Source organism: Propithecus coquereli, unplaced genomic scaffold, assembly GCF_000956105.1.
Source record: "Propithecus coquereli isolate 6110/MARCELLA unplaced genomic scaffold, Pcoq_1.0 Scaffold281, whole genome shotgun sequence".
NCBI classification, from domain to species: Eukaryota; Metazoa; Chordata; class Mammalia; order Primates; family Indriidae; genus Propithecus; species Propithecus coquereli.
The window spans coordinates 4554953-4579954 of record NW_012148408.1 but is presented as its reverse complement, the minus strand read 5'-3'; the positions used below and the strand labels follow the sequence as shown (position 1 = coordinate 4579954).

The window sequence follows — 25002 nt, the reverse complement described above, 5'->3', positions numbered from 1 at the left end:
AAAAAGGGACTCCTATACATATGTATATACAGTATTTATACTTACATGCACAGACAGAGGGAAAGACATTTACCTCATTCTCATGCCTTCAACCATAAGCTCTTGAAATCTGGCCTCTGGTGTCTCGTTTTTGGCCATTTCAATGACACATGCAAGGACACCTGGGGGCTGAAGGGACCTCCCTGTCGGAGCCATCTGGCCAAGTCCTGTAGCTTCCTGGAGGCCCTCGTTCCATCCCAGCCCTTCCCTGATGCTCTGCTCTCTCCAGCCCTCTGAAATTCCTCTTCCCTAAAGCCAGATCTTCTCGCCATGATTGGGGCATGACGTCACCACGTTGCTTCACATGTAGTGTCTCTGTGAGTTGTCTGAGGAGAAGTTTGATTAGAATAATGCCAGAAGGGGAAGAATGTGAAATTTTGAGTCAGAAAACCAGGATTTGAGCCCCAGTTCCACGTATTATCTCATCAAAATCTTCCACCCTCTAAATTCAGTTTCTGCTTTCATAACATGGACACAGTGGCCCCTCCTCTCCTTACGGAAATCAAATAGGATCGTGTCTGCTGAAGAGTTTCACATCAAGTGGGACACAGATTTAAGACATTCTTAGTGCCTCCCCCATGAGATGAGAAGACTATGTTTTTTCTGTTTTGTATATCCTGCCATAGCGCCTACCACTATATGGTGGTATGTAGACACCATCCCCATGCGGTGCCTACACGTTAAGATACATGGAACGAGTTTGTAATAGAATGCATATCGATGCACAGAAAAAGATGAACATGGTTACAAACATAGACGCATGTCTCCTTTTTCCCCTCAGTCCTGTTTTTCTCTTTCTTATTTCTATTTTATTACTCTTATTTCATTTTGTTTTATGAAGAGCTAGGGAATACATAAACTGAATTAAAATGAATACACAACTACTTGTACAGGAGATACAGAAAAGTCATCAAACGTGAATAGGTGCGCAAAGGAAGTACATCGTGGTCTGTACACACTTAAGCACTTTTTTAAAGAGCAGAGAGACGGACAGAGAGGGGAGCAGGTGGGGGGCACGGCTAGAAGAAGGTGGGGGGGGTCACGAGTGAAGGAGGTTGTGTGATAAGCACGGTGATCAAAGTATGCTAAAATGCCACCACGGCCAACCACAGGTCCCTAAACAGCAAAAGCAGCTGTAACCGCACATGTAGAACACAAGGGGGAGAGGAAGCTCCACTCAGAAGCCAGGCGAGGACCAACATCTTCAGGACCGTTCCTCCCTGCCTGTGTTCTACAGAGTGCCAGCTCACCTGTGGCCAAGGCGGTGCTAACAAAGTTCTTGTTGAAAGCCTGCCTATGGACGGTGGGCTTCAGGGACTCTGTGCATTTCTCCTTGTTTATGAAGCACTTGGCTCCAGAGATTGAGTGACAGAATGAAAACAAACAGAGATGGTTTCTTTCTTCTACTTCTTTCCCAGGGGAAAGAGGGGCAGAAGTAGACAAAGAGAGGAGGGCGCATACAGATAAAAATAAAAGACGATTTAGAGAAAGAAAACATCCAACAGAGGTTGCACAGGGCAGGGGTCGGTGGGGTGGACTTTCACATCCTTGAGGAAGGGAAATGACATGAAATAAAATCAGAAATCAGGGTCTCCTGGTCCTGGGTAACTTCTTAGAGCCACGGGGGAGATTTGAGGCAGGTCTGCTTTGTTTACGGAAGAGAGGACATCTGTGTCTTTATACAGAGGCAGTGGCTTAAAGACCCTTTGGGATAAAATGGCTGTGGTCAGGCATGATCCAGAAGCCTCCTTTTAGCCTAGAAGAAGGGAGTCAGCCTTTACCTGACTGAGGAACTATAGGTCTCATCAAAGCAAACAAACCAAGAGAACGTTAAAAAAAAGCTACTGATTCCATACTAAAAGGTGAGGGCTCATTATAAACGAATTTTTGCTTATGAGGAAATGCATTGAGGGCAAGGAATTGTTTGGAGTTCCTCTTGTGGATTGTATTCCTTATTTCCCACCAGCAAGCATTTACTAAAAGACCTACTATTTCAGTTATAGTAATGCTTTATGACATCCTTACCCTATTAGATTAGGAAAGTGGGGAGAAGCCAGTATGGGAAGTGCCGAGATCAGCTGGCCATTCAAAGAAAACATGAAGAAAAAATAACTCTTTAATAGGGTAGGTAAGCAGCCCTCAGTTCACAGCTAACCTGAATTTTCACCTGCATGCATGTTTTTGTAGACCGTGAAGCTAAGGGGTACCTAGTCAACAGCCCCAAACTCAGGATTTTCCAGTCAAGTAACCTCAGCCGAGATTCTCTAGGTGCACAGACTCCTGCTGCCCCTGCACTGACCCTGGCTCCTGTGTGGGCTTCCCTGGGGCTGGGGTGACAATGGGACAGGGGTGAGACGCAGGAGGTGCTCCTCACCTTCCTCAGGAACCAGACTCAGAGCAGGCACCGGGTTCCCCAGGGTTAGATGAGGGTCTCCACTCTTGCATCTCAGAGAGACAGCCTCAGCATTAGAGATGAGTGAATTCATTAGTGTGTTCATTCATTCATTAGTTTTTATACTACTGAGCATCTCTCATCTGGCTCAGGCTAGGGATACAGCCTCCAGCCAGCCAGGCAGAGTCTCTGCCCCGAGGGTGGGGGCTTCCATTCCAGTAAGAGCAATATATACGTCACAAGGAGAAGAGACGAATTGCAGAAAATGGTTAGAACTAAAAAGAAAAGGCAACATGTAATAGGGCAGTGAGTGGAGTGGAGGTGGAGACAGGTAGGCCAGCCAAAGCCTCTCAGGGGAGGTGACATAGAAGAAGCCAGCTGTCGGGAAACTCCTTCAGGCAGAGGGAGATGCAAGTGCAACACTCCACAGACCAACTTGGCATGGCTGATGATAGGAAGAACTCCTGATCAGGCAGGGCCATGTCTGGTCCTGGGTGGGGACTTTGAGCTGCCCTCCGTAAACCCACTGAGGAAAACAGCCTTCCCAGGCCCCACCCCTAGAGAAGCTGAGTCACTAGGGGGTGGGGGAAGGGCGGATGGAGCAGGAATCTGCACGTTTAACAAGTGTTGGGTGATTAGAATTCACCTGGCCCTGCCATCAAACTGCTCCAGCAGATGGTGACATGGGGTTAATGACCAGAATCCCAGATCCTAACTCATTTTTATCCCATTAACCGGGCATTTATGATTTGGTCAGGGCTCATGTCAAATTGCAGCAGCAGGAGGAGGCCCCAGGAATGACTTAGCACAGATGAGGAAATGTTGATGTTGATGTTGCACAGAGACGTTGCACGCTTTCCTGAAGCCACACAGCAAGTTAAGTCCATTTCAGGGTTCATATCAACTGGCAGCTGAGCTCCAGAGGTCCACTCAGGGTGGACTGGCTTCTGTAGTTTTCTCCTGGAAAGAAAAATAGCCACTCTAGATGGAATCTCAGTCAAGTACCCACGAAACGTCTGGCTTTGTTTCAGGCCCCTCCCTGGTATATCCTTCATGACAAATTATTTGCTAAGTGTTTGTTGAGGTAACTAAACAGGAATAGTTGTTGTATGAAGCATTTTTTTTTAAAACTAAGCAACAGCAGAGAAGTGATTTGGTTTTACAGTAGCTGATCTTTAATCCCCCATTTATCGTAATGATGAGCCAGGAGGAACCCTCGTTTAGGGAGGCGACGTTTGAAATGACAATGTCATCTGTATATTATGAAAGAATGTTGGTCTTTTTTTTTCCTAATTACGGGGTGGTAGTGGCAGGCACCTAGCACACTCTAAGCAGCAAATCAGCATTTGAGCTTAGCTTATCTTAGATCTCAGCTTCCTTACTTCTCCTGCCTGTTGCCTCTTGCAGAGGCAGGAAGCTGCACTCTGAACTCTTGATCTTCTGCAGAAATCAGGCTCAGGGCAGGCCTCGGGTCACTGGAGCTGGAAGAGGAGAACTCTCTTTGCAACTCAGAGCTGCAGCCTCAGTGTCATAGACAGTGAATCGGTCCCTGAGTTCACTGATTTATTCATAAGCGAATAAATCTATCACAGCAAAAATCTGGGCATGTGGTCTAATAGGTGGTTAAATTGCCTGATTTGTGAATAAGTTTATCTGGAAAGTTCTTTAATGTTCAGTCATACACTTCACCCAAAAGACCACAATGATACATAATTAGGGCAGTGCCTAAAAATCTGGGCTGAATAGGCCCACTCTAAACCCAATCTCTGATACCCCCCACACATACTCCCAGTGCTAAGCAAATTGGTATCGTAAATCTGATTGAAGAGGGGAATGTTTAATCAACTGAATAACACAAAAGCATTTTGAAGGACCGTGGAATATCTAATATTTTTATGTAAGCCATACTACTAATTGCAAATGAGTCTTACCAATTAAAGAGGGCCCTTAAGAAGAGCTATGTAGAAACATTTTTTTAACCACCAGGTTGAATCGCTATATATGCTAGAAAATGGTACAGCAGTATTTCTTGGAGAATATTCTATAACTCAGATGTTTCATGTTCCAAGTGGATGCCATAATGGTCTGTGCTATTGAGACTTTGTTGAAACGTTTGTAGTAAGGTTGTGGACCATATCCTCTGGATTCGGACATGCCTGGGTCTGACTATCAGCTCTGCCACTTTTTAGCTGTGGGACCTTGGGCAAAATAGCTCTCCTCTCTGCACTCAGTTTTCTCATCTGTAAAATGGGCTTGGTAGTAGCCTCCTCTGAGAGTTACTGATAACGTCCTGTCAAACGTCAAGCACAGAGCCAAGTGCCCAGTAATGAAATTCACCACTAGGGCCATTCTCCTCTGGTCTCCCCACCTCACCCAAAAGTGCCTAGCCCACTTGGAAAAGATTTAGTCAAGAGCCACTTCAGAAGACCTTGAGAGGACCTTAAGGCCGTGGACAGGAAGCAGAGCGGAGTGAGGAGTGTGCTTGACACTGGCCTACGGGAGGGGATGGTAACACTTTTGGGCATACACTGACGTCTTCCAGAGCTCTCAATGGTTCCCCGATCACCTGGAAGAGAACACCAACATCCAAAAACAACAGTCTCCGAGAAGTCATCAAGAGTAAGTGTCTAAATCATACCAGACACTTTATATCTCCCGTCATTTGCACAGCAGCTCTGTGAGTCAGGCTTTATCGACCCCACCATATTGGAGGTGGGCAAACTGAAGTCTGGAGAAGTTTGCTAACTTCCCCCAAGGTCACGGAGCGATAGGAGACATAGCACATTGGAGATGCAAACTCAGGTCTGGGTGACTCTACCCCGTGATGCTTCCATGTTGTTTTTAATCCTCAAACCAAACCAACGCAGAGGTGGGAGGTGGGTAAGCAGTGAGCAAATTTACATGGGGGAAAGGCAATTAGAACAACCCTGAGCTCCATCTCTGCACACGTGAGAAAACATGTCTGGGAGGTGAACTAAGAGAAAAAGGTGATTCTGTGAAATGAAGAGGCTTCATGGGGCAAAACAGATCTCAGCTGGTGGAGCGGGGAGGGTGGAAGGAGCACGGCGGGTGTGGAGCACAGTGAATACTAGGAACCCACCACCATGCTGCTTCTCTGGCTGTCCGTGCAGAGGTGCAGGGACTTGTGTGCATGCCTCTCTCTCTGCCTCCAGCCCACTGAACCTTGAGTTAACAAAGGCAGGACATGTATTCCCTTCACCTTTGTTTCTGGAAAACCAACCCAGTGTCTGGTACAGAGCTCCAGGTCAACGCACTTATTAAACAGGCAGATGAGCCAAAGATCTGTGAGATTAATCCAGGAAGTCTTCCTGTATGAGGGGGCCTTGAGCTGTGAAAAAATGGACAACAGGGATGTGGCTTGGTGGAAAAAAGGTGTAGAGCTGCTTTATACAACTGAGGAACTGGTGTGTGTGTGTGTGTGAGAGAGAGATGGGGAACGAGGCATAGAAATGCTTGCTCCCTTCCTCTATTTGGGAAAGAGTGTTCTGGATCTGCTTTTATGACCTGTGTTTTGGAGGCAAACGTGCCCAAGTTCAAGTCCCAGCTCTGATGCCATGAGCCGTGTTAACTTGGACATAGCACTTTACCTTCGTGAGCCCCAGTTTCCTCATCCATACAATAAGGATAATAACAAGAACATAGACCTGTCAAGAAGGTTGAGAGGGATAAGTGAGATGATATGACACCCTCACACAGCTCCCGACACATGGTAGACTCTTAGCTAATTTTGGTCCTTCTGCATCAAACATCTGAGTCTCATCTAAGCAGCCCTGCAGGCAGGGATCTGGGACCTTCAGGCTAGCAGATGCATGAGGTCGATTAGCCTTTGCCATTTGTGCCTACTTGTGATGTTTCTGCTATTTGGGCTTCCAGGATCAATAAACCACTGATTTAATGCCACAAGTTGCCTCAGAGTGCATCTGCACACTATTCTCAGTGGATCTGGTTTAGCAGGAGGCCGGAAGGGATAGGAAAATATTTCGGAGTAGATCTAAACCTAGAGGGACATGCTGCTCTGGGATTCCTTCTTTCCACCCTCTTCCAAGGAGCGTTATTGAAGCCTGGCATGCCCTGGAGACGTGGTGAGGTTGGCTCATCAAGGCGCCTCCATGTGGCTCTGCCCCAGCTTGGCAGTGTGGCTTGGGCTGGCCACTGAAACTTTCTGTTCCTTTCCTCCTGATGGAGATTTAGCGGCATTGATGCAATAGGTTCCAGCCATTGGAGCCCTGGCATGGGGCAAGGGCAACCCACACCCACCTGCCAGCAGGGGCTGCCTTCCAGGGGATTTTCAGGAAAAAGGAGGTAGGCGGCTGAAAGCCTAACTCCTTGGCTTCCACCTATAGTTCCAGCTGTGCTTCCATCTGGTAAATCCAGGGCCAGAATACACACACACACACACACACACACACACACACACACTCTGCCCAAATGGGATGGTCTGCAGTCTGCCCTACCTGGAATCCCGCTTGCCTTTATTTTTCAAATACAGAATCTCCTCATAGCTATGTGGGGGTGGGGGCTACTTGTTGCTCTTTCTCTGGGGGCTCCGAGGGGCAACCTGGCTTTTCTGTCTCGGAGGAGGGGCTCCCGCTGCTCCCAGAATGTCCCCTCCCTGCCCGCAGCAGAGGCGCTCTGCTCCCTGCCTCCCCCATTTCCAGCATTCTCCCCGCTGGAGACCCCAGGCTGCCTCTGACCTGGGAGTCCCCTCCGAGGCAGAGGAACGCTGCCCCTACCCTCACACCTGGCTCATGGGAGCTTAACAAGGGCCTTCCTGCCATGGTGGGGGTTGGGGGATCGTGCAACTTCCAGGGCCGGTCGTCCACCTGGAGGGATAAGTCCCCCCCGCACCCCCCCCTCCCCCGTCTCCCACCAAAAATGGCTAAAAAGAAACTTTCTCCAGGTCCCCAGCCCCTGCCAGCCCCTTCTCTCCCGCCCCGCCCTTCCCCCCACGGCGGCCTGGTGGGGGCGGGGACGAGGGAGGCGGGCTGGCTGGGCGCCCCCGGGGTCTCTTTCCTCCCGGGAGGCGGGGAGCACAGAGCCCCCGGGTGACCCCCGCTTCCGTCCCCGCCCAGTCTCGGAGGCCGGTGCTCGCCTCGTAGGCGGCGGCGCTGCCTCTCCGGGGCGCCAGCCGCGGCCGCCGGCATTTGGAATTCTGCCCCAAACTGGGGGCCCGGAGGAGGAGGGGCGGAGGGACGGAGGCCGGCGGCGAGGAACGGCATCCGGAGTCCAAACCGGCACCGGGAGCAGCGGAGCGGCGGCGGCGGCGGCGGCGGCGGCGGCTCGCAGGGCCGTGCGACCGCAGTGCATCAGCGAGCCTGCCCGGCGTCCCCAGGGTGGTTAACACGGGGCATTATGCACTGGTTAACAGGCTCCGAGCTGCTCGGCGACTTGTTTTAAGCATTTTCTCCCTCGCTCTCGCTTTTAATCTTGTCTCTAGTGGCGTGTGTAGGGGGGAGGACTTTATTTCCATTGGCTAAGCCCTCCCTTCCCACCCACATCTCTTCCACATCACCTTGGTGTCTCCCTAAATAAAACCAGCCCTCCTTATCGCCTGGAAAAAATCAGGAGCTAGAGTTTGAATGGGTTTTATATAAACACTCACCCCTGTCAGCGTGCGGCTGGGCTCCCAGGATAAACTCCCAGCGTCTGGCCTGATGCTTGCCTGGCGTTCTCTCCCTTGAACGCCAAGGTTTAAGCAGAGCCGGAGGACTGAGAACTCTTCTCTGGAATTTGATTAACCTGAAGCCAGTTGTGGAACTGCACAGGGTCCCGATGGACCTCAAGGAGAGCCCCAGCGAGGGCAGCCTGCAACCTTCTAGCATCCAGATCTTTGCCAACACCTCCACCCTCCATGGCATCCGCCACATCTTCGTGTACGGGCCAGTGACCGTCCGGCGTGTGCTCTGGGCAGCGGCCTTCGTGGGCTCCCTGGGCCTGCTGCTGGTGGAGAGCTCGGAGAGGGTGTCCTACTACTTCTCCTACCAGCACGTCACCAAAGTGGATGAGGTGGTGGCCCAAAGCCTCGTCTTCCCGGCTGTGACCCTCTGCAACCTCAACGGCTTCCGCTTCTCCAGGCTCACCACCAACGACTTGTACCACGCCGGGGAGCTGCTGGCCTTGCTGGACGTCAACCTGCAGATCCCAGACCCACATCTGGCCGACCCCACGGTGCTGGAGGCCCTGAGGCAGAAGGCCAACTTCAAACACTACAAGCCCAAGCAGTTCAGCATGCTGGAGTTCCTGCACCGGGTGGGCCACGACCTCAAGGATATGATGCTCTACTGCAAGTTCAAAGGGCAGGAGTGCGGCCACCAAGACTTCACCACCGTGAGTACTTGGTTTTCAGCTCACTCTTGTGTTTGGTCCTCTGGAGAGGTGATGCGCCGGTGGTCTCTTGCTTGGTTTGGGGTCTCCTTGTGCTTTGGAACAGGAGAGAGAGCAAGGCCTCAGCTGCAGGCCAAGAGGGTAGTTGGCCAGAGTTGTGGGAGCTGGTGGTGGCAAAGGCTGCCTGCCACACTTGGAGCACTGTTGTCAGCTCAGATACGGAGGGCGAGTGGGGGGCTTGCCATGGGGGCTCACTTGCCTAGACGTGCCTCTTTGGCTTCCTCCCAGCCAGAGGGAGGAGGCCTGGGTTGTCCGTTGTCTGGGGTGTTTGGTGTCCGAGCTGTGTGATTGGAACAGCTTGTCATTGACGAGGTGGCATTCTCTCTCTCTCTCTGTGTCTCTCTCTGCTCGGAAGTGGCATCAGGCACTGCATCCTGTGGGCTGGGCTGGAGCTACAGCCGTCAGAGAAGGGGGTGTGGGGCCCCAGGCGGCCTGCATGGCTCCAGCGGCTTTGGGAGCTCGCTGGAGCAGGGGATGCTGCAAAGGTGTGGAAGTCTCTTTGCTTCCTTTTCCTGGGCGAATTCTGAGCTCCATGTGGGGAGAGGAGAGGCCGGGGACCCCAGGGCTCCATCTGAGCTGCTGACAGGTTGGAGCAAAGAGATGTCCAGAGTGCTTGGGTAGAGAGGAAGGTCTGGGTGAAGGCGCGTGTGCGGGACCGTCCGTGAGACGCCTGCGAGGGTGCGGCGGTCCTGGCTGCTGTGTCTGGGAGCTTTAGCTTGAAACTCAAAGGCTCAGTTTTCTCTCTTTGTAATTGCTTAACGACGTGGATGCAGGGGGAGTGGTGTGGGGAGGGGGCGCACAGCTGTGGGATTGGAAAGCCGGGAGGAGGAGTGTGGAGCAGAGTGAAGAGGAAAAGCAGAGGGGGGTGAGGCTCACGTTCAGGAAGGGGCTGGCTAGAGGGGCAGAGAGGGAAGGATGGGAGGAGAGCCGTTGCTGCCAGGGTTCTCTGCCCAATTAGTGGGCTGCTGGGCATAACTCGGTATAACAGGTCAGACAGCAGCTGCGACTCTTCCTTGCTGCCAGGAAAGTCCGGGGCATCAGGGGCCGTGGGACCCCCCAGAAGTCCAGTGTGGCTACTGCTCCCATAGTTGCTGTAGGGAGAATTGAGAGCTTTTGAGTCTCAGAGCCTTGAGCCAAAATGCAATTCCAAGTTCGAGATGGCAGGTGCAGCAGTTGCGAAGGGACAGGGCTGTGACATCAGCACTCGTCTGGGGACCTCTGCCTAATTAAGACATTTCTTACCTTTCCCGTGGTGCATCCATTCCCCACCCCCTCTCAAACTCACCAGCCTCTTGCTCTGAGGTTCTTTTAAATCTACAAGCAGTCTGTTCCTGCAGCCTCTGTGATTGCTGCTGGCTGTCTCTGATTCTGGAAAAGCCCGGAGTGCCGGGGGCATTGCCTCTCGCAGTTTGTGTGCTAGAGCTCTGTTTCTTGGGGGAGCTGTTTTGTATCATCCCTTTTAAACATCGTGAGGAAGAGCACAGCAAAATCAGCAGTAGTGTGTGCTAAAGAGCAAGCCAGACTGAACTGGGGGAAGGGACCGGCAGCATTGGAAGCCCTTCTAATGGAGCAAACAGGATCCTAAACCGTGTCACACAGGAATGATGACTTAGGTAGCCTGGGGAGAGATGGGGAAAATGCCTCCTTCTTGGAGGCTGAAACCATCACTGTATTCCACCTGTGCCACTGCACCATGCAGCTTGGGGATACACTCAGCTGTTCCTCTGTCTGCCTGAACAAGCATGGAACACACAGACAACAGAAAGAGGGTGACACAGTGGGAAACTGTAATGGGTGGCAGACCTGGGACTGACTTCTCTAGCGTCCTCATTACCACATGTCCAACTGGTGGCTTCCTCTAAGTTCATGTCCAAGTTCCATTTAGAAGTAGAGGTGTTTTGACCCCAGCCTGCTGTTTAATAGTTGGCCCATCATTTGAGTTGCTGGAGGCCCCAGAGGCCAAAGATCAGGACTTAAAGCCATACTTGAGCTTTTGACCTCTCTAGGATGTCTCCCAAACAGGGATGTTGCCTCTGGATAGGTTTATTACTCAGTCATTGGCATGTCATTATCTGCTATACTCACCAGGTTCAAGACTGATCTAGTTAGCGTTGGACTGACCCTCTACGCGTGACTTTCCCAAGTATTGAAAAGGGGGTGAGCCTTGGGACTGTTCTTCAAGTTGCTCAGGGAGTGTGTCAGAATGGAGACCCACTCCAGGAAAGACCAAGGAGGCCCCAGAGGGGAGGTTGGTCTTTGTCCCTAATTGGTCACAGTGAGCAGCAATGCTGAGCCTCTGCTAGAGGAGTCACGATGCCAAGTTTGTTGGAGACCTTGCAGTGAGGAGTAATTCTCTGGACTCACCCTTTGTCTCCCTCTCCCTTTTGGCCTGGGATGTAGGTACGCTTATTCCTGGGCTCTCACACTAGAAGAGAGCAGAGAGCCTGGGCAGGTGGTTGTCGGAGAAGCCAGCCACTGGCCCTCTCTCTCATTCATTCTCTCAGCTGCACATCCCTCTCCAGCTGGCTTATTTATGAGGCTCTGCCTGAGGTTGTACAATGCTGGGTGGCTTCTTTCTCCAAGTGCTGTGGCTGACTTATTAGTGAAGTTGACTATGGGGGAGGGGATGTCACAAGTGGATGGCTTTTTTCTGTATTTCTGTTTCTATAAAGCATACCTAGCGGCATCTCCAGGGCTAATGTTTTTAGCATAAGCTTCCTTATTCCAAGTTCTTAGCTGATGTGCAATGAAGTGCGTAATACCCTTTAATTAGTGAACGAGCCACGATTCTAGCAGAGTGAGAGAAGGCTGTTTATGAAGGCTAAGAGTCTCCAGGAAGCCAGACATGGAATGCCTACTGTCATGTAAAACAGGTGTGCTCCATGTTCATGCAGGTACACTCTTATCCCCCACTTGGGATGATCTGACCTCAGAAAAGCTTACAGTTTTTCTTTCTGGGAAAGCAGAAGGGGGCTTTGATTCTTCCTTGGAAGGAAGGGAGAAAGGGGAGTTGGACTGGGGTTGTATCTCTGACCATGATGTTGGATGATCTGGGTTCAAGGTTAAGAGTAGGAAGACATAAGTGTACAGCCCAGCCACATCATTTTGTTCCATATTCCCTGGGCTGTGTCTTGCATTTCCACTAGGCCTCGATTTGCTCATCTGCTGTGCAATAGTAATACATGATTTTCTAGCACACAGCGTCGTCGGGAGGATGAAACACATGCCACAATGTATGTGAAAGTCTTTTTGTACACTGTTCCAGCTGTACAGATGTGAGGTGAGTTAGTATCAGTGTCAGCAGAAGGGCTATTGACGTCCAGCCTACCCGCCCTGTTTGCAGGAGTCGGACTTGATGAGTAATGCTATCAAGGGTGGAACCAGGGAGGGAGCGGTGGCTGCTGCTTTCTCTGTTTGGAGCAGCAGGTTAAATAAAGCCCAGCCTCACTGAGATGGGATTTCTTAGAATGGAGGTCACAGTTGGGTTCAATGGCTAACTCTTGCTGGGAGGTGGCAACCCCACTGTGTGTGTCTAGCACATGACTATTTCATGCTGTTTCTCTGCTCATCACCTTGAGGTTCATCTCTCTCCGAGTCCAGAAATGCAAATGACACTTCAGTTTGCATGTTTAACCTGATTTCCATAGTTGTGTGTGTTTGTACTTTAAATTTGAGATTTCTTAAGAAAGACATTTCTTTTCTTACCAGAAGAAAGGTCTCTCTGCTGAGATATCTTGTTAGAGGCACCATGTAGATCTTATTAACCGACATCACCTATCGTTATAGAGATGGTGGAGGGGAAGGTTTAGGATGATCTTGCACAAGAACAGAAAGGTCCCTAGCTCATTGAGTCTAATTACTTCTTAGTACACGGGGAACATGTATGTGCAGAATGTGGGTTTTAGAGACAGATCTTATTTGCTATATAATTGTACACAAGTTTCTTAACCTCAGTTTCCCCTTAACCTCTAAAATAGGAATCATGATACCTACCACTCAGAGCTGTTGTGCCAACTCAGTGAGGTGACGTTTGGAAGACCTAGTGCGTGGCAGGTGTCTAGCACAGGGTGGGTCCCTCACTTTGCCTAGTGTCCACAGAAGCTCAGAACAGAGCTGAACTAAATTCTAGCTCACTGGACTCCCAGTCCAGTGCTCTTCCCACTGTTCCCTGCTGTGACTTCAGCAACAGTGTTAGCACAGGCAACTGCTGTGTTTGTGGGGTTCTCAATTCTCATGATAGGTTAAGCTCTCACTTTCCCCATGCTTTCTTTATATCAGTTCCGCTGCCTAACATCCCCTCCTCTCCGCCTGTCTTGGCTTCCACATTCCATCCCAAGCTCCTGTACTCACCTCCAGGAAGCTTGTCCTGCCCCAGCCCCTGACAGCAGCGGGTGCCCTGTACACTATGTGCACAGCTTTTGTCACTGTTCATAGTTGTTCACGCAGTTGTTTCCTTTGTCAATCAAATACAGCACCAACTGTGCAGCGTGGTGACAATAGAATAGATCCTTGCCATTGTAGAGCTGCAGGCCATCTCCCGCCCCCTTCTAGATTAGGGGCTGGCTGAGTGCAGGAATCTAGTCTCATTAAACACAGACTCTGCATACATCATGCCAAATATAGGACTTGCCCACAGTAAATACCCAGCCATCGTTTGTTGACTGAATAGTTATTTGCTATTTCCTTAATGGACCCAGAACCCTTTGCTCACTGGCCTTTCCTACCCTACCTTGTTACCCCTCTCTCCCTGTCTATTTATTTAAATCCTACTCATCTTTCAAAATCCAGCTCTCTGATCACTGTAGCCTTCTATGGGAAACCATTGCCCATCCCCTCCCCATTATCATAATCTAAATTAATCTTTTCCTCTTCTGTCTTCCAAACAGCGTTTCGGATTACTCCTCTGACAAAAGTCGTGATGCTTTTTTTGCGTTAAAATCATGAAGTGTTTGGGCCAAAGGGAACCTTAGAGATAATTCAATTCAATGCTTGAGTTTTTTAGCTATTGATAATTTTTAAATTGTTTCATTTATAAGCAAAAGTTATATATATGTATGGTATATAACATGATATTTTGATATATGTATACATTGTGGAAAGGCTAAATCAAGCTCTTTAGCATAGGCATTGCCTTACATACTGTGTGTGTGTGTGTGTGTGTGTGTGTGTGTGTGTGGTGAGAACATTTGAAATCTACTCTGCTAGCATTTTCAAATATACAATACATTGTTATTAACTGCAGCCACCATGATGTACAATGTATCTCTTGAACTTATTCCTCCCGTCTAACCAAAATTTTGTGTCCTTTGACCAACATCTTCCCAATCCCCTCTCCCCTCTAGCCTCTGGTAATCACCATTTTCTGTTTCTATGAGTATGACTTTTTTAGATTCCACACATCTAAGTGAGATTATGCCGTATTTGTCTTTCTATGCCTGGCTTGTTTCATTTAACATGATGTCCTTCAGGTTCATCTATTATATGTTGTAAATGATGGGATTTCCTCCTTTTGTAAGACTGAATAGTATTTCACTGTGTGTGTGTGTGTGTGCATGTGCGTGCATGCGTGTGTGCGTGTGTGTGTGTGTGTGTGTGTGTGTTGCATTGTCATTATCCATTCCTCTGTCGATGGACATTTAGGTTGATTCTGTATCTTGACTACTGTGAATAGTGCTGCAATAAACATGGGAGTGTAGCTGTCTCTTCTACATGATTTCGTTACCTGTGGATATATACCCAGTGGTGGGATTGCTGAGTCTTATGGAAGTTCTACTGCCACGGTTTTGAGGAACCTCCACACTGCTTTTCATCGTGGCTGTGCTCATTTACATCCCCATCAACAGTGTACAAGGGCTCCCCTTTCTCCACATGCTCACCAGCACTTGTTATCTTTTGTCTTTGTGACCGTGGATGCTCTAACAGGGACGAGGTGATATCTCATTGCTAACCACTGATACTTCGTGTCTTCTCCCCTCCTTATAAGACCCGATGTCTTCGCTCACCCTTCTATTCTCAGCACCTATGACTTCTTAGCAGTCAGACTCTGTCTTGGGTTAAGTGGGCTTGAAGTTTTTAGAATGTAAGACAAGTCTAACTGATAACAGGTGAAATAGCTGTTTTTCAGCTTCCCCTTTTCAACATAAGTACCTGGGATCCTACCTGCCTAGGGATGACTTGTCCCATTATTGTCAGTATTTTAATGTCACACATTCTGATTGTAGAAGCAATCCATGCTCATTGGGGAAAACTTGGAGAGTGTAGGAAATAATAAAGAAGGAAGAAAAATTGCCCATAATAGCACCCTGGATAGAATCACGTGTATTATTTTGGCATTTGGGGAGCAGCCCCAGTCAGCTATATAATGTGTGTGTGTGTGTGTGTGTGTGTGTGTGTGTGTGTGTGTTACCAGGCCTGGGCTCTCACCTTCTGCACATCTAGTGCCATATGTGCGCTACGATACACACCCAATCAATGTCAGCTTGCTCTCTTCTTCTTGGGTCCTCTGAGTGGTCTCCAGTGTGTTAGGTGATCCCTCGATTTTAGGTTCCCAACTGAGCACCAGTTACTCTCCTTTGACGGTACCTTATTGATAGCACAGTTGTGCGTTTATCTGACGCCATCTTGATTCTACTGTGTTTTGGATGTTTGCTAGGATGCTCCGGATGTGTTCCTTACACTAAGTTGGACATCCTGACTGAGGCCCAACCCTGGGTCAACTCTGGTCTCCTCGCATGACCATCCACCCTGCAAGCCTCAGCACACTGGTGTACACCCTGACTCTCCCCCGTCTGCGAAGTGTCTAGGCTCTATGTAAAAATGGCCTAAAATGCAATTAATGCAAATGAGGTGATTTCTCATACTCCTTAAGATGCTCTGAAGTCTTATGAGCCTTTGACATGCCCTGGCAGAGGCAGCCTTTGCCAAACTGGGCAAGTAGTTTTTCATGATGCCAGCCTCTGGTGGGGGTCATCTAGTTTGTAAAACTTTAGGTTGTGCGGTCGCTGGAAGTAAAGCTTTCAGGTTATATTGAATTCCGTCTGATGTAGTGAAGGGGTAAGACAATGAGTGGGAAATGACGATTTTGATGGCCCACATCATCTACCCGCAAAGAAAAACTGAAGCTGCTACACAGCTTTTGAGCAGATACCCAGTTGCTCACTGGGACAATCCATGTCTGTGCCTCCTTCCCTGGGAGTCCTGGGAGTTCTTAGACCTCCAGAATTGCTTGGGAAAGAAGGACACCTGGGAACTGTTGACTGGGAACTTGTCCCTTTCTCCCTCTCCATAGTGGTTCTCTTTTCCTCTCTACAGAGGGTCCTTTCCTTAATGAAGAGATGAGTTCTAGAAAACTTTCTGTAAAATGAATCCCACTTTGCTGCTGATTTCTATAGTAAGAGCTGAAATGTGATTCCCACTTAAAAAAAAAAAATTCCTCAACCACTGAATTGGTAGCAGTTAGCACTAAGTTTGCTGATAGAGGTGGTGCTCCGTAGAGCAGCTCACGTTTCCAAATACCAAGTATCTGTCCCCTTCATCAGACTAAAAAAAATACCACCAGAATCTAGAGATACCCGCAAGTTTGCTGTGTGCTTTCTCTTTTTTTGTCTGAGTGTTTGGGTTGGCTGGAGCTGGGTTAAAATATGAAACTTGACCAGCAGAGCCATTTGACCCATGATCTATTACAAGATCCATTACAACCTGAAACCAGTGGTCTACATCACCCTGGCCAGTTTGAAATTCCATAAATCACATTTCTCCCATGTGTCTGCCTTAAAACCAACCCATACAGACTGGGAATAGTGGTTACTGGAAAGCGGCTGCCTCCACACTCAGAGATGCAGCATGTTTATTATTTGATAAATTTGATAGAAGCCTGTTTATCAAGCTGGGCTTTATTTGGGAACAGCATTCCCCAAAGCGTCATTCTGTGGATGATAAAACACCTTTCCATCTCCCAATACTTATTTTCTCATGATTTAGGTACATTTTTTATTGATTACTTCAGTGGCCATTGAAATTTATGCTTAGAAGAAATTAAGGATGTAACAGAGAAGGAACATATTTTCCTGGATTTATTGACCTCTGTCGATTGAGTTGTACTACCTTGGGCAAGGTAATTAGCCTCTGTGGACCTCAGTTTCCCTATCTGTGAAATAAGGGGGTTGAACTAGGTGGTTTCCAAGGACTTGCCAACCTGTCCAACTCTAATGCAATACAACATAATCAGAATTTATTTTCTGATTGCACCTTTGTTTGCTGAAAGTAAGACTTTAACTTACGTTGGGGGTTGGGGGAGGGAGTCGATGTTCTTTTTTAACCAGATCCATTTATTTGCTTGTTGAATTAATTTTATTTAGATAGACATGTATGGTGGAAGCAAAAACACCCAGAGACACTGAGTGGCTGTGGTGGGGGAAGGGAGTCAGAGAATCCTGCTCTCGAAACCTTGTCCAGGAACCATGGCGTGCCTGGCTGAAGTGCATTGGTCTGTTGAAAGTTTTGACAGTGGTCCAAAGCTATGCGTGGTGGTCCAGTCCGGGTTTTACACGTATGAATTAGCGAGGCCATCTGTGGAAGGTTCTGTTGGTCCACCCAGACCCTCTTAACAGCTGTTGTGGGTGGAGAACCTAACAACTCACATCTGCCCCTCTTGCAGGAAGTTGCCCTTAGTTGACAGGCACTTCCTCTCTGGGAGGTATCTGGGAACCTGTGCAGGTCCCCACCACCTGGGGGCAGCCCGTGGCTGGGGACCAACTGATAGAGGAGTCCAAGACGCCGGCCATCTTGCCTCAAGATGGAGCATAGCATGGTGTAGTCTACACTTCAGTGCTTCCCATGGGATCAGGCTGAGCTAGACTTCTCCTGAAACAACATCCCCATTTAGCATTTCCCCTGCCCTACCCTGCCCGCCTCCCTGCCTTCCAGGCCTTTCCTGACTCCCTCAATAAATCACCTGTACAAGGCACGCCATCTCAGGCTTCCCTAGGGAAGCTGACCTACGTGTCGATTAGCTTCAGCATCTCCATCTGGTTGGGAATGTGGACAATAGCCTAGCTGTACGGACCTAAGTCTGGCTTAGAAAGATATGCCTGTTTTGAAAATCTTTTAAACCTTGGACTTTATAGATCTGGGTCTTCAACTCTGGACCTCTAACAGTTTCCAAGGGTGATTTTTCATAACTCAAGTGAGCATCTCTCTTGTTAGGACTCACTATTGTAAGCACAGCTGGTGTGTTCCTCTTTGGAGTTGTTTTGCCCAAGGAAAGCTCTTCCCAAGTTGCCCATCTCCTAAGAGCTGAGCTGTCCCTATTCTCCCTGTTACATACCCCTTGGCTGCTAGAATACCTCCTCGGTGTTCTAGGGAACGCCTTTATCATCACCTGCATTTGCATCATCTCCCAAGTCTGCTGTCTCTGGAAACTTCCCTTTCCCACCCTCCTACCGGCCTCCACTGCCATTTCTTCTGGAATGCACATCAGTCTGGCTTCAAGCCATGAGGAGGAGGTTACTGCCTCTGACGCTGGCCGTGGCGTGGGCCCGTCTGCAAAGCAGGAGGCAGTGAGAGATGTATGGCTGACCAGAGGTGGTGACCCTCATATGTCACAGAAACCATGAGTGATGCAGAACTTATGAGAGGACCAGGACTGTTTAGCCTGAAAAGCGAAGTGGGTGACTCCAGGGCAGCGTGAGTGCTGTCTTCAAACACCGAAACGGCAGTCACAGAGAAGAGGGATGTGGCCTTCTCTGGGTGAGGCCAAGGGGCAGAGTTAGCACCCACAGACAGGGAGAAGTTCAGAGAGGTGGACGTCAGTGCGTTGGAAGGAATTGTCTTGGGAGTTTAGACTCCCCGTGCCCTGCTCTAGGCCAAGCAGTTGCTTATTGGCAGGGCTGCAGACGCAATCGAAGTTAGGTAAAGGGTTGGATTGAATGACCTCTAAAGTTACAGGCAAGCGTGAGATTCTTTGATTTATTGCCTTTCTGAACGGCTAGTTGAGGTCAGAAGCGAGGGCCATTGGCAGACGGCATTGGAGAGAGCTGATAACAGATGCAAGCCAGCACATCCGGACTGCAGAACCACCGCGTTTCCCAATACTGTGTTGTCTTGAAGCTGAGCGTTTCAGAAGCTGGGAACAGGAACAGTGCCACGCGAGAATCTCTAGAGACAAAACAGGGAATGTTTCCATTCATCCAGAGAGAGTGCAGGAAGTGCATGTGTGTGTCGGGGTGGGGGGTGGCCCGAGATTGGAGGGACTGCCAAATGACCTGGGTATGCACAGCTCCTCGAAAGGCAGTTCCCAGAGGAATGTGTTATAAATTCTGGGAGCTAGATCCAACCCTAGAGAGCAAATCTTGGGTTGTGGTTGAGCATGCCTGGTTCCGTGTGGAGGGCTGGAAAGACTGGGAGGTCCAGGGACTAGAGGTAACTCTGGGGTTGGTGGAGCCAGAGATAGATCCAGCTATAGGACTTTGGGAGGAGGCTAACCCAGCAGGGAAAATGCCCTGCCCAGGAGTGCTGATGACAGAGAACAAAGTGACATCCTGGCTAGGGGAACTTGACAAGTGTTGGAGGGATGAAGGAGCTCTGGCACCTGGGATAATAATGAGGTATTTTAGCCTCGTGGTACAATTATGGAATTTAGTGCCGGGCAGGTGTGGGTTCCAGGTTTACATGACCTTGTGCAAATTACTTAACCCCTCCAGGCCTCAACGTCCCCATCTATTAAACAATAATAATACTGGTACTTCGTAAGATTGTTTGCAGCAATTGAATGAAATAACATAAGTAAAATTTTTAGCTTTAGCACTACGCAGGTGTGGAATGTCAGCTATTTTGTTGCTGTTGTTACTTTTATTGTAATGCTAAGATGAGATGTTGATAAAACATAGCGACAGGGGATCCAGGAACAAAAGGACTTTTTGGAAATCTGTATTGACAGTGTAGCATCTGAAAGTCCCAGGAAAGTGTGGGGAATGAGGATGTGATCAAGCCAGAGTCCCAGCTCCTATTACAGTTGGGCATAGCTACTGCAGACACCCAGCCTCTGTAAAAAATATAGTTCCTTCCATCTGCTCAGCACGGTGTAGCTTACAACGCCTGTTAATAATTGCTAACATTTATGAGCGCATATTGTATCCCAGGCACTGTTCTAAGCACTATACATGCAATACCTCATTGAGTCTTCACGACAGCCCTGTAAAATATGGAATATTTGTAGCTCTGGGTTTTTTGGCACAGCAAAAATTGAGGCTTAGAGAGTTAAAGGACTGGACAGACCTATAGTCACTTAGCTAGGTATTGGTGGGAGTGGGATTTGAACCAGGTAGTCTGGTTCCATATCCTAAATGCTTTCTAAGATGCTGTTGGACCGATAAATTGGTCCCAGAGATGGGGTGCTTGTGATATGCAGACATGGCTATAGGATCCAAAGCCCATCTTCCCCTTAAAAGGGAAAGTTTAATTCATTAAGTTGATGCACGGTGTCCTGGCTGTGCTCCCACTGAAACCCGCTGCCCCCAAGATGCATGTCATCAGCCCAGAAACCCCGTCTCTTGGAGCTGGGCGTGTGCCTGTGGTACTCCTGACCTTCCAGAAGCCACCAGATGTGGCTGCCTAGTCTTGAACTTCCCAGCCTGCAGAACCATGAGCCGAATAAACTTCTTCCTTTTTTTTTTTTTTTTTTAATAAATTGTCCAGCCTCAGGGATTCTGTTATAGCAACACGAAATGCACTAAAACAGTACATTTTCCACTTTCAGAGTTATTGTAAGGATCAAATAGCATCTTAGAAAGCATTTAGGATATGGAACCAGACTACCTGGTTCAAATCTCACTCCCACTAATTACTAGCTAAGTGACTTAGGCCTGTCCATCATCCTGCATGTACATCAAAGGAAAAGGTCCAGTGAAGGCCTCTGCTGTGTCAAAACAAGGCAGAGAAATGAAGAGGAACTGGGTGCATGCAAAAAGGGCAAGACAATCTAGCTTTATAACAACCTGCTCTTGAGGGAACAAATCCATTCCCACAAGAAGTAACCCAGTCTCAAAAGAAAGACATTAATCCATCTTAACGACCTAATCACTCCCTGAAGGGATCACCTCCCAGGGCCACCACCTTGGGGACCAAGCCTCAGCATGACTTCTGGTGAGGACAAACTGTGTCCAAGCCACAGCATGTGCCAATGTATCTGTTTCACAATGAACATATGTAAGGCTCAGAGAGGTTTAGTGAGTAGTACAAGGTCACTCAGTAAGAAAGTAGCACCGCTGAGGATTAGAGTTCATGCCTTCTGATTCCCTTTGAGGGTTCTCTGTAAAGACATCATGCTTTTTTTGTGCAGGCAAAGTCAGGCCATTCATCAGCAAGTCTTCAGGTCTTAGGTCAAAAGGGTTGGAATTTGGGGCCAAGGTCCTACAGTCTATCAGTATCATCCCGCTTTGAAGCAGGAGCCTGGCAGCTGCTGGAGCCAAGGAAGAGCAGGAGAGCCAAGTGGAGGGGAAGCTGTGGCTTGATACTGTTGAGCTCAGCTGTCCAGGCAGCCTCTCGCTCTTAGCTACCTCTCTTGCACTTGTGTGTGTAAACAGAGGAGGCAGAGGCAGCCCCAGCTCTCTGTGACAAAAGGCCCAATGAGAGGTTTGAGGCTGCAAGACAATATTCCAGCTTTCCAGAACAAGACCTTCCAGCTACAATTCCAGCCTTAGAGGAGAATGAGCAGCACAGATGCAGTCAGAAGACTCTGGTTCTGAGGGATGACCCAGCCCAGACCTTTTCTTTTGATAAACATGCAGGTGGTTTCTGGGCTGATGTCATGCATCTTGAGGACAGCTGGTTTTAATGGGAGCACAGCCGGGACACTGCACATCAACTTTGTGAATTAAACTTACCCTTTGAAGGGGAAGATGGGCTTTGGATCCTGTAGTCTTGTCTGCATATCACAAGCGCCCGGTCTCTGGGAGTTGAGCATGTGCCTGGGGTACTCCTGACCTTCCATCTCTGCAGGCCTGCACCCATCCTTTGTTCTCTTGCACCCTAACTCCTTGCTTGGGGGTGTGCAGGTGGAGTGCCAAGCAATTCCACAGCTCCACGGCACTTGCTTCAGGAAAGCAGAGAAGCTGGAGAAGTCTCTTCTTGACAGGGTAGCACTCGACATTTCTCCAAGTTGCCAACTGGGGGGCCCTGGGGTGCTACATTAGGAAACGAGCATCACTTTCCGGATATGCACGTGGTTCTGCCCTACTAGCTCTTTCTGCCCCCACTTCTCCATTTTAAATCTGACTCTGGGCAACAGAAATGATAACTCAATGAGAAACAGGTGTGTTTAGGAACCAGGTGGCGAGAGCTTGGCATTGAGAGCTTCAACTTCTGCCTCTGAATGAGTGAGTTGATTTTCAGCGTCCAGCCCGAGTGTGCTGTAACTGACAGATTTGCCTGCGGCCGTGGGTAAGGGCTGAGGCCCTGAAGTGAGGCTACTAATTCATATGCTGTTTGGGTGACCCAGTGATTACGGACTGCAGTCATATACAACTTGGATGACCTTGAGCAAGTTATTTAATTAGGTTTTGGGAGAATTAAATAGTTTGTAAACTGTGTAGCACGGCAGGCCTCAACCTTTGTGACTTTCTTCTCACTGCTCCCTCTCTTGCCATCCCCAGCTACATGCACACTTTTTGACTTCTAATCCGGCGCTATGTTCTTCTGTCTCTTTCTTTTTGTTTTCTGCACCAGGGGTTTTCTCTTGGGTCCTCCGGACTGTGTTCCCTTGTGTTTTCTCCTCCCTCGGTGGGTATGGCGGTTGAGGGGCCCGTCTCTGGAGCATGAGCGATCTGGCAGGGCCGCCGGCATGTCACTGTGATGTGGAGGGGTTCCCGGTTTCACGTGAGAGATGCCCATCCCTCTTTTCGTGGAGTGCTAGAAGGCAGTGGAAGGAATAGTGTCTTCTGAAGGTTGGACCAAGACTGCTTCCTTGGAATGATTTCCTAGCAGAATACCTTCTATCCCCTGGGCCTGTTAGCTATTTCAGGGACATTTTAAGTGGCTATTAACAAATGTTGAATTATGGCTGCAAACCTCTGGGAGCCTGAGTGACATTCACATGAATCACAGGTGAGCTCTGTGCAGTCAAGGCTGCCACAATGGGCTGAGAGTAAACAAACAGGGGCCGTTGTTCTCTCCAGAGCAAGGAGGCAAGAATGCCACTCCTTGGAGCCTGTAATCTCAGGCAACATGCCCCTGAGATACAGGACACTTTTCCAGGACACATAGCCCATCACTGCAGGGCAGACAGATGGTCTCCAGTTTGCAGAGAGCCATATTTCAGTTTAATATCTGAAAGAATGCACCAACATTCTCGGGGGTTAGGAGGTGCCCAGCACATTGATTCAACAAACATCTACTGAATGCTTCCCTTGTTCTGGGCACCTGCTAGGCTTAAGAAAATGGAAAAGAATGATACCTGGTCCAGGCATCCAAGGGGAGGCTGAGCAGTAAACAAATAGATTATTTTACAGTAAATAATAAGTTTGCACAAGATCCAGAGGCAACGTAGAGTAGGCTCTGAAAATCTTCTCAAAGGAGGTAATAGCTATAATTTTTTCTTTTTATCTTTCCTTTTTAAAAAATTTTGAAAGAATTTTAAACACGTAACTGCTGCAAAACTAGTACAAAGAATTCTTGTGTATCGTTTACCCAGAAGTTTCGGTGGGGTCCAGTTATGTCCTTTATGGCTAAAGGAGTCCATCCAGGGTCACGCCTCACACCCAGTTGTCACGTCTGCCTTCATTTTTGTCCTTGCTCTGACACGGTTTCTCAGTTTCACCTTGATTTTCACATCCTCGAAATTTTTTATACTTCAAGGCCAGGCATGTTGCAGGATGATCTTCAGTTTGGGTTTGCTCCATGTTTCCTCTTGATTAGACCCGGATTATGAATTTTGGGGTAAAATTTCACAGAACTCATGCAGAATTCTCATTGCGTCCTGTGAGAGGCACATAATTTCTATTTTTCCTGACACTGGTAGTATTAACTTTTATCACTCGACGAAGATGTGTTTTCTGGGGAGATACTTTGAGGCTATGTAAAATTTAATTTCTCATCCCTCTCTTACCCTCTGATTTTATCATCCATTGATTTTTCTGGCCTGAATTATTACAATGATCCTTGCCAAATGGTAGTTTTTAATCCCATCAATCGGTCTCCATTTATTAGTTGGCTTTCTAAAATTCAGAAGACCTTTCTCTTCTCCCTTTTTATTCATCTATTTATATCATGTGGACTTATAGATTTCTGTTTTATCCAGTGAGTTATCCTCTGTTAATATCATTATTTATTTTGAAACTCAAATTTTCCCATATTTGGGAACTCCTCCCAGCTGACTTCTATGTCCTTTTGACATTTCCCTGCGTTCTTTGAAAATTTTTTCTTTCTTGCCCTGCCATAGATGTTCCAGGTTCATCTTATTCTTTTCCTACCTCAGTCCTGTAATCATCCATTTCTTCAGCAAACCCTGGTTCCTGTTGGTAGGAGATGCTATTTAGAACCAATATCTGGTTCTAGGTGGACACATTGCTTCAAGAGCATCACTGCTCCCAGGCCCTCTCGGTGGACAGAGCTGGGATATTTACATGGGCACTTCCATCTGCATCCCAAACCATAAGTTTGACAGGACCTCCGACTGATTCCAGTCTAACACCACAGGGTTCGTGCTAGCTTCTCCTTTTTCCATAGCGTCCCCTTCATTGTCTAGCAGCAGGAAACCTGGGTCCCGTTATCCTGAAGTTATTTATGTACTTGCTCAGTTCTCTTGAATGGAGCCAGTCTCGCCATTCCACTGGGCTCCTGCTTTGCTTGGACACCCCCCTGTCAGGGGCATCCCTCTGGCTGCCTTCAGAGGGCCACTGCAGTGCCCTCCTTGTGTGTGTTCTGGCTGTTGCCTGGCCGCCTTCCATTCGTATTCAAATTTCCTCAATTGTCCCCAAAACATTTTTTTTTTTTTTTGAGACAGAGTCTCACTCTTTTGCCTGGGCTAGAGTGAGTGCTGTGGTGTCATCCTAGCTCACATCAACCTCACACTCCTGGGCTCAAGCGATCCTTCTGCCTCAGCCTCCCGAGTAGCTGGGACTACAGGCATGAGCCACCATGCCTGGCTAATTTTTTCTATATATTTTTAGTTG

At 48.4% G+C, this 25002-nt stretch overlaps 1 protein-coding gene across 1 annotated transcript in view; it reads left to right on the top strand.

Moving 5' to 3' along the window:
- Positions 1-8224: 8224 nt before the first annotated feature.
- Positions 8225-25002, top strand: part of ASIC2 (acid sensing (proton gated) ion channel 2) — a 1009922-nt gene continuing 993144 nt past the window's right edge. The window contains exon 1 of the mRNA XM_012648271.1: positions 8225-8779. Coding sequence (XP_012503725.1) covers positions 8225-8779 — 555 coding nt within the window. The remainder of the gene's footprint in view (positions 8780-25002) is intronic.